This window comes from Herpailurus yagouaroundi, unplaced genomic scaffold, assembly GCF_014898765.1.
Source record: "Herpailurus yagouaroundi ecotype Mexico unplaced genomic scaffold, PumYag 191, whole genome shotgun sequence".
Lineage (NCBI taxonomy): Eukaryota > Metazoa > Chordata > Mammalia > Carnivora > Felidae > Herpailurus > Herpailurus yagouaroundi.
In genome coordinates this window covers 10,513,200-10,522,503 of record NW_024412422.1, presented here as the reverse complement: position 1 = coordinate 10,522,503, position 9,304 = coordinate 10,513,200, and the positions used below count along the sequence as shown (strand labels likewise).

The 9,304-nt window shown below is 43.3% G+C and overlaps 1 protein-coding gene across 2 annotated transcripts in view; it reads left to right on the top strand.

Moving 5' to 3' along the window:
- Positions 1–359: 359 nt before the first annotated feature.
- PTPN11 (protein tyrosine phosphatase non-receptor type 11) overlaps positions 360–9,304 on the top strand; it is an 81,565-nt gene continuing 72,620 nt past the window's right edge. For both annotated transcript variants that reach the window (XM_040443838.1, XM_040443837.1), the window contains exon 1: positions 360–577. In XM_040443838.1, the coding sequence (XP_040299772.1) occupies positions 564–577 (14 nt within the window). In that variant the 5' untranslated portion in view covers positions 360–563. The remainder of the gene's footprint in view (positions 578–9,304) is intronic.

The following is a 9,304-nucleotide window of genomic DNA, read 5'->3' as shown; positions in this document are numbered from 1 at the left end:
TCAACAACTGAGGCTCAGCAACTTTCCTAAGGTTACACAGCTAAAAAGTGGAGCGGCGATTTGTGGAACGAAATGAATGAAACTCGGTTTGGCAGTCAGTGCAGGGAAGTGACACGGTGGGAGCGGATGCAACCGGTTCGTGGGAGTGAGCCCCGCAGTGAGGACGCCACGCGCACCTTGCAGCCCAGGTCCAAAGGGGGGTGAAAGGGCTTCGAGAGGTGAGTCGCGGCGGCGCCATCGAGCCTATGAACCGCTATTGCCAGCCGCTGCTCAGTCCCGGGCGCCCTGGGAGCAGGAAGTGGCGGCGGGCGTCGCGCGGGGTGACGTCACGGCGGCGCCGGCGGCGATAGGCGGGGGAGGAGGAGGAGGAGCGAACCGGGTTTGGGGGGCGGCTGCACAGTCTCCGGGATCCCCAGGCCTGGAGGGGGGTCTGCGCGCGGCCGGCTGGCTCTGCCCCCCGTCCGGTCCCGAGCGGGCCTCCCTCGGGCCAGCCCGATGTGACCGGGCCCAGCGGAACCTGAGTAAGGAGCGGGTCCGTCGCGGAGCCGGAGGGCGGGAGGAACATGACATCGCGGAGGTGAGGAGCCCCGAGGGCCCGGCCCGGGCCTCGGCCCGGCCCCCGCCGCTTTCGATCAGCCCCGCCCGGGAGGGGGCGCCCCGGCCGGGGTTCGGACTCCCGCCGGGGGTCGTGGGGGCAGGCTCTCTCCCAACTTCTAGTCCTCCCTGGGCCGGGGGGCCCGGCGCCACCGTGCCCCCACCTCTCGGGTCCCCATTCATTTCCTGCCTCCCCGAGTTCCGGCTCCCGCAGCCCTGGGGATGCCCGTCAGGACGGGGGCAGGTAGAGCCGCCCGGGGAACCGCGGACGCCAGCGGCCCGGCTCAGCGCCGCATTCCTGACCCATTGCCTCATGAGAATTGCCTCATGGTGATTCCGAAATAACCCCGCTCACTTGGGGAGGATCCTCGGCCCGGGACGCGGGAGGGGAGAGGAGGGAGTTGCGCGGGGCCAGGCCCCCGACTGTCGAGCCGCTCTGGGTCACTGCCTCTCGCGCGCGTTTGGGGGCTTCACTCAGGAACTTGACCCCTTTTTGTGGCTCTTTGCACCTCCTTTCTCCCCCACGCCTCACGTGCCAGAAATGGAAAAACTGACTGTATCTGCTGCTATTAGAAGTATTTCCTTCCTTCGCGGTCTTCGCTTTGGGAGATGGGAGGGAAGGGAGCTGTATCTGTAGTTAATCCTTAACCACAACCTTAAAAGTCAGGTAACGTTAATCCCTCCCGTTTTACGGGTGTGGAAACTGAGGCTTAGAAGTTACATGCTAGTAAATGACAGGATTTGCACCTAAGAGTCAGGAGGATTAGTGAATTAATGAGATCCTTTGAAAGTTCAAAGTAATAATACGACTAATAGCTAACATTTATTTAGTTGTTACTGTAAACCAAATACATTTAATCCTCACTATAACCCTATGAGAAGAGGAATTATTTCTCTTATTATTATCATTACTATTATCCTGGTTTTAAAGATGAGTAAACTGATTTTCAGAAGTTAGGCAACTTGCCTGAGGTCACTCAACCAATAAGTAAGTGGTGGAGCCAGAATCTCTTCTATTAATCACCATGTTGCTATTATTATTTTGTAACTATTGTTAATCATTTGTGAGCCTTATTTTGTTGGTAAACTGTAGTGTGACTTACTGTTTTCAGATAATGGTCCTTTTATTTTGCATTGCCACTCTTTATTACGATTCACACATAAGACCCATTGTTTGGTCTTTTCCTTTATTGTCTTGTAATGATCACTGTCTTAGACATTTGAAAACTGTGTCAAGCTGTTGGGGTTATTTGAATGAGAGAACTTTCAAAATATTAGGAATGTCTTCTCGAAATACACCTGTACATTTTTCATTCGTGGAAGGAAAAGAGGGAGAGAAAAGAAAACCATAAACTCTTAGGAAGTGAGTGACTCGGACAGGTCTCTTGGCAAGTGCTTACAGATCTGGGTAATATGTAACTGCATTTCAACAGAACAGTGTATAGCCTCAAATGTTCTAATTCTTTAGGGAGCTTTTAAATAAAACAGTTGTCTATTCTTTAATCTGTCAAATAGCCATTGAACCTTTTGTTCCTTGTGTCTGCTCTTCCAGACAAGTAAGGATCTGCTTCTTTAGGAGACAAAAAGACTGGGGGTTGGGAGTGGGGAAGGGGCCGGGTGGTAATAGACCCTACATTGTCCAGCTTGTTAGCGTAGAAGCAGGGAAGTGCTATAGCCAAAGCAGCAAGTGGAGAGATCATTCCTTTTCTTTGGCCCCCATCTATTATCGAGAAGAAACGTGTGCCACCTAAAAAAGTCAGATTGGGAATTATTTATTATTTTTTCAGGCTCTAGGTCTCTTTTATTATTTTTAACCAGCTTTATTAAGGTATAAGTGACACGCAATAAGTTGCGTACATTTAAGTGTACAATTTGATGTTTTGACATGTGCATACGCTCCTGAAACCATCACCACAGTGAGGGTAATGAACGTATCCATCATCCCTTGTGATGTTTCCTTGTGTCCTTTTTAATCCCTTCCTTGTCAAATGACCGCTGTTCTTCTTTCTGTCAGGACACATTAGTTTGTACTTCCTAGAATTTTATATAAATGGAACTTAATGTCTGGTTTCTTATGCTCAGCATAATTATGTGGAGATTCATGTTGTAGCATGCATCAAAAGTTCATTTCTCTTTATTGCTCAGTAACACTCCATTGTGTGGGTGTCTTACTGTTTGCTTATCCATCCACCTGTTGATGGACCATTTGGGTCGTTCTGGAGTTTGGCTCTCACAAACAAAGCTGCTGTGAATGTACAAGAGGTATTTAACAAAATACCTGTTGGGGTGGGGGGAATGGCTGGATCATACAGTAGATGTATAATTCACTTTTTTCAGAAATTGCTAAACTGTTTACATTCCCACCAGTAGCATATGAGAGTTACAGTTACCCCACATCTCTGTCAACACTTGGTATGGTCAGTTTTTAAATTTTAACCATTTTAGTGGGTGTATCCTGGTATCTCATTGTAGTTCTAATTAGTATTTTTCTTGGTGACTAATACTGTTGATCATCTTTTCATGTGCTGTTTTTGCCATCTGTATATCTTCCTTGGTGACGTGTCTAATCGGCCCAACTATTTTCCTCCATATTTATTTAGTTGTTTTTTTGAATTGAGATTCAAGAATTCTTTATTCTGGGGTGTCTGAGTGGCTCAGTCGGTTGAGCGTCCAACTTCAGCTCAGGTCATGATCTCACAGTCCATGAGTTCGAGCCCCGCGTCGGGCTCTGTGCTGACAGTTCAGAGCCTGGAGCCTGTTTCAGATTCTGTGTCTCCCTCTCTCTCTGCCCCTCCCCTGCTCGCTCTCTCTCTCTCTCTCTCTCTCAAAAATAAATAAACATTAAAAAAATAAAAAAAAAAGAATTCTTTATTCTGGATACAAGTTCTTTATCAGAATTGCAAGTATTTTCTTTTAGTTTGTGGCTTGTCTTTTCATTTTTTACCAGTCTCTTTTGAAGAGCAGAGGTTTTTAATTTTGATGAAGTCCAGTTTACCAATTTTTTTTAATGGATCATGCTGAGGAAGCTTTGCTAACCCAAGGCCTCAAATGTTTTTTAAAAGGCTTTAGGTTTATGATCCACTTTGAGTTAATTTTTGTATATTGTGAGGTGTGGAGGCATTGTGTGTGTGTGTGTGTGTGTGTGTGTGTGTGTTTGTATACATTTTGCGTATGGATGTCCAGTGGTTCTAGTGCTATTTGTTCAAAAGACTGTCTTTCTCGAATTCACACCTTTGTTGAAAATCTGTTGTCCATTTATGTGTGGATCTGTTTCTGGACTCCATTCTATGTTATTGATCTAGTCGTCTGTCCTTATGCCAGTACCACATAGTCTTGACTATTGTGGTTTTATTATAAGGTTTGAAATCAGCGTTAGTCTTCCAGCTTTGTTGTTCTTTTTCAAATTATTTTTAACCTCAGTATTAATTCAGTCAACAAGTAGTTATTGAACCAGGCCAGATAAAGCCGGAAGACTGGCAAAGATGCTCTTCTTTTGGTCGAGAGAGAGAAAAGAAACATATGAATGAATATCACAATTGCGGGTAGTAAAAACTGCCGGGAGGAATAAAAAACAACAAAGGGGGATAATGTAGTTAGTTTGATGAGTTTACGAATGATCTTTCTGAGGCGATGATCGTATGAGTTGATTTCTGAATGACCAATACTAGTCTCAATTTTGTTTTGCTTGCTTAATTTAAGTCAAAATAATTCTTTGCGGTGTGTTTAGGATTTAGATTTTGTATACATTCGGTAATTAAAATGTAAGTATATTCAGTCAACATCACAGGTAGGGAAATGAAGGCAGTGAATAATGAAATGACTCCCTCCTCCCCCCATGATTTAGTGGTCGTAGTACCGAATTTAGCTTTCGAGGTTGCTTGTGTGCCTGATTTCTGCCTTGTTCAGCTGACAAAACTGTCTGTATTCTCCAAGCCCTCTTCCAGCATGTGGCACATCCTTTACATTTGCTTTTTCGTTTTTCTGAAAGATAGTGTACAATGACTTGAGCCGAGAGGAGCTACATAGGAGCAGAAGATGTAGCTCCTTCTCATACTCCAGGCTTTTGGTTTATCTGTTGCAGGTCAAGTCCATTTTGTCCCAGGCTCTCCCTGGTGGCCATGTTTGTTTATCTCCCGTGGGAGTAAATAAACTTGCCTTGCTGAAAAATGACAGTTCTGTGCCTTTCCAATCGCGACTGGGCTGTCTTTATTAGTGCTGTGTCCCTGTGTAAGCTCAGGGTTTTGACCAGAGCTGCTCAAAAGCAGGGGCCACCGCTAAGATTACTTACCCTTCTTGTACATGGTCAGTGTGGAGCCTGTTGGAGAGTCGCACAAGATCCTGAAAAGGCAGAGCCAGCTCATGCTTGTGATTGTTACTAGCGGGCCTTAGTGGACTTTGTTAGGCAGCCGCCGAACAATAGGATACTGTGGTTATTCCTCTTTCCCTTTGGGACTCGGACAGCACTTGCCATCCAGTGCTGACGTTTCTGAGGCAAGGCAAATACTGCCTTACCTTTAAGGAAAGGCAAATACTGATGCTCTGTAGGAGTTGTGTACTGCAGCCAAGGCTTTAAGACCCCGAACTGGATTCAAACTCCCTAAATTGCAGCTCGGTTCATGACTGAGTTTTGGAGCGTTGTGTGCGTTTCATAAACTTGCGTGTGCTGCGGTCCTTAACAACGCTGAAACGTGGATGGTACTATTCATGTTTGCAAGGAGCATTGAATTCAGAGAGGTAGACAGACTTGTGTGCCGATGTCAAATGGGTTTGCTAAAGCTAGTATTAAACTGAAATAGAAATTTATTCGTATAGAATATTCTGTTTACAATACATATGTTCTCGTATGCTGATATATACACATATATATGCTGTAGGTCTGCCTATACTAAATACATACATATATATGTACAAACACACACACAGACATATAATATGTTTATTGTAAAGATAATGCATTCTAGATTCCAGTCTTTATCATCCCATCGAACCATTCTATTGAAATGTTGATCCACTCACTCAAGAACTAGTGTGAGATGACTATGTGCCAGGCGCTGTGCTAGGCCCTGGGTGGGTGTTTGGGCATTGGGAAACAGCAAGTATGCAAGTGTTGAGGTGGGGAAGTTCTTGGAGCACTTTAAGAGCAAAACGGAGACTGGGGAGGTAGGTGGGGACTGGACCACATAGGAACTTGTAAAGTCTTCAAATGTCATGTGGACCATGGAGAGGAGTTTGGATTGTATTTTAAGAGCAGTGCAAAGCCATAGAAGGATGTGATCAGGGGAGTGGCATGAGCTGGTCAGTTTAAAAATATCCTTCTGGCTAGTGTGAAGGAAGGGTTGTAGGAGACACGAGTGGACTCAGGGAGAGCAGACGAGTGAGAGAGAGGCTTTGAACTAGGGTAGCAACCATTTGTAGAAAGACTTGGAGGCAGTTTGCTTTTATTGCCTTGTCATCAGAGCCATGATGCTGACCAGTGAAATTCCATGAGAAGATATTATAAAGACAGAGCTATCCACGATTCACTACCATTAAAAAGCTGCCTTAACAACTTTTTTTCTAGCTTCTGTTACTTAGAATGCTGGTCCCTATTGACTGCCCTTTCTTCATGACTTATCCTTTTCCTACAGGATATTAAAATTTAATTAGAAAAGAGGAATATTCTTGTAATCTGCAGGAAGTACCAAACTATAAACTTTCTCCCCAAGGACAAAGATAATGATTTTTTTTTTTTGGAGCAGCTGGTACAAAAGATATACCCAGTGTCACTTTATATTTAGTCAAGAAACTGAAATTAGACTTTGGATCCCTAGTTTACTCTTCTTAGCATGGCAGTCTTGAGAATAAGTTCCTGAAATTATCGGCCTGCTTGACTGTTGCCCCACACCCCTGGGGGAAGAGGGTGCATAGATAAAACAAAAAATTCAGCATCATTGTATTTTCTTTTTGGTTTGTCAGCATTTCTTTTTTTTTTTTTTTTTTAAACTCACTTGACATAAATAAGTTCCTAGCCTCAGAGAGCGAAGGCTTTGTAGAATATGTGTTCACTAACGGGGGGTGGGGGGGTTAGATTTCTGGTGTGATTTCCCAGAAAATCGTGTGGGTTTGTAAACTCTCCTGCAGGCAGGGTTTCTGTCTTTTGTTTCTTGAGGCTCACTCAGTCTCATGTGTTTTAGGCATTTTGTTTTTAGACACTGGTTTGTGGCTCTTTTTTCACAAGTGGTGGTGGTGGTGTGTGTATATGTGCACACACACACACGCTCTCAGCTCTTTCTAAGGGATGGGTGGTCCCTATCTAGAACACGTATGACCTGAGATCCTTAGTAAATAATAACGCCAGAAGATGGCCAGTTAGAAGGGATCATCAGGGGCTGGCAGGTGTGCAGATGTTAGAATGAGCAAAAGGGGGACACTCTTCCTTCCCTCTCTCCTTCCCATGTGACTTTTTCTCTATCCCCCTTTTCCCCATGTATTTTATCCTCCCCCCCAAATTCGGTCAACAGCCATTCATCAAATGCCTACTATATACAAGGGAGGTTTGGACATTTATCTGTTTCATCTCATCTTGTCTGGACCCATGATATTAATCACCTTGTTGATTAACTCAAATGGAGTTATAGTAATTTGCCTCCTGTAGTACAGATGCATTTGCATTACCTTTTTTTTTTTTTTTTTTTTTTGGTAGACTAAACTCTGCCATTTACATCCACACTAGGTGGAAGATGGGGCCAGGCGTAGAGATGTGTGGCCTTAGTACCTAATAGTTCAAGTGTTTATAATCCTTGAGGACAGCCCTGTAATACTAATTTTATTAATTCTACTGTTTGTCTTTACTCTCATTAAGAACTAAGGGATTGAGTGAACTCTAACTTCTCCTTATTTGTGATAAGCATGCTGCACATCCCAGAATTGTCAGTGGTTGGACACAAATATTAAATATAAGTGGGAAAAAGTTTTCAGTGATTACCAGTGCTTTTCGGAAAAAACAGCTCAGGAAAAAGAGTTTAAAATATATCAAAGCTCAAGTAGATAGGGTATGGACTAGCACTTTTAATTTCTAATTATATGCTATTTGAAATAATGTAGGGACAGCCCTTGAACCTTGAAGTTAAGTTTATTAAAAGGCAGTGCAACATAAATGATATATACGTCAACAGGGCCTGTTGTGATACTGACATAATTATGCATGAGTTGAATCTTTCCTGCTATGTTCCACCAGTAATAATAATGATAACAAAGGTGATAGCCAATGTGTATTAAGCTCTTGCTGTATCCAGCCTTTGTGCTAAATGCTAGTTACCGAGTTTCCTCTGTAAACGTCACCCTCCTCTGTTGACTCTTAATAACATGATAGGCATACTTGTAAGTTGTAAATGAAATAATGGTTTATTTAATAAAGGGGTAAAGAGACCACCATCCAACGGCCGTATCTCCTGTTGCCAGTCTACCTGATGGGTCGGGTGGTGTTTACCAGGCTTCACCTTCAGCAGCAGAAGTCACTTTTGTAATGTCTTTTGCGTCCTCAGCATCAGCAGGTTACTCTGTAAGCATTATTCCTGTAGAATATGCAAAGGTGAGAACATGCGGTTACAATAGGACAATGTGTGGGTTTAGATCCTGCTGTTAGAAATTTTTAGAAATAAGTAGCCGAAGGTAATGGTTAAAAGTTTGATTTCTGGAGTTTCAGAATTGGCACATGGCATTCAATAAATGTAGCAGTAATTTTAATCAGCCATGACGGATGAAAGCAAATACTGTGTTGCTTTGTCCTTGCTATCAGGGCTAGTTCACAATTGCTGAAGAAAGGTATGTGTGATAAACGTGGAGAGATCTTTATTTTACAATTTGTAAGTTCTTATTTAAATATGTAATATTTTTGGTAGTAAAACGATAAATCTGTCTTCTTTCTGTCCCCAGACTCTACCTCCATGTGAATTCTCCTCTCTGTCTTACTTATTTTCTTCTCTCTGTCACCCCTTTTTTGGGACCTAGTACAGCCAGCTTCGGGGGTGTAGGCATGGATAACTTACTGGTGATGTAAGTCATGCTGGTGACTGTAGCAAATGGATATTTCAGAAGAATTCTAAAGAATTTTTATTTACTTGGGATTCATTTCAAACTTAGAGAAAAGTTACAAGAATAAGAATAGTACAAAGAATACACATATAGATGGCATACCATTTACCCAGACTCAGCACTGTTAACTTTTCATCCCATTTGCTTTATATTCTGTGTGTGTAAATACACGTATATAATATTTTATAATCTTGCCCCAAACATTTGAGGGTAAATTACATATATCGTAGTCCTTTACCCTTAAATACTTCAGTGCATATTTTCTTAAAAAAAATTTTTTTTTAACGTTTATATATTATTGAGAGACAGAGAGAGACAGAGCACGAGCAGGGGAGGGATAGCGAGAGGAGGAGACACAGAATCTGAAGCAAGCTCCAGCACAGAGCCTGACACAGGGCTCGAACCCACCAACTGTGAGATCATGACCTGAGGTGAAGTGGGATGTTTAACTGACTGAGCCACCCAGGCGCCCCTTCAGTGCATATTTTCTAAGAATAAAGTTATCCTTGGGGCGCCTTGGTGATTCAGTCAGTTAAGTGTCTGACACCGGCTCAGGTCACAAAACTCAGGTTCGGATTCTGTGTCTCCCTCTCTCTCCCCCCCCCCCCCGTTCATACTCTCTCTCTCCCTCAAAATA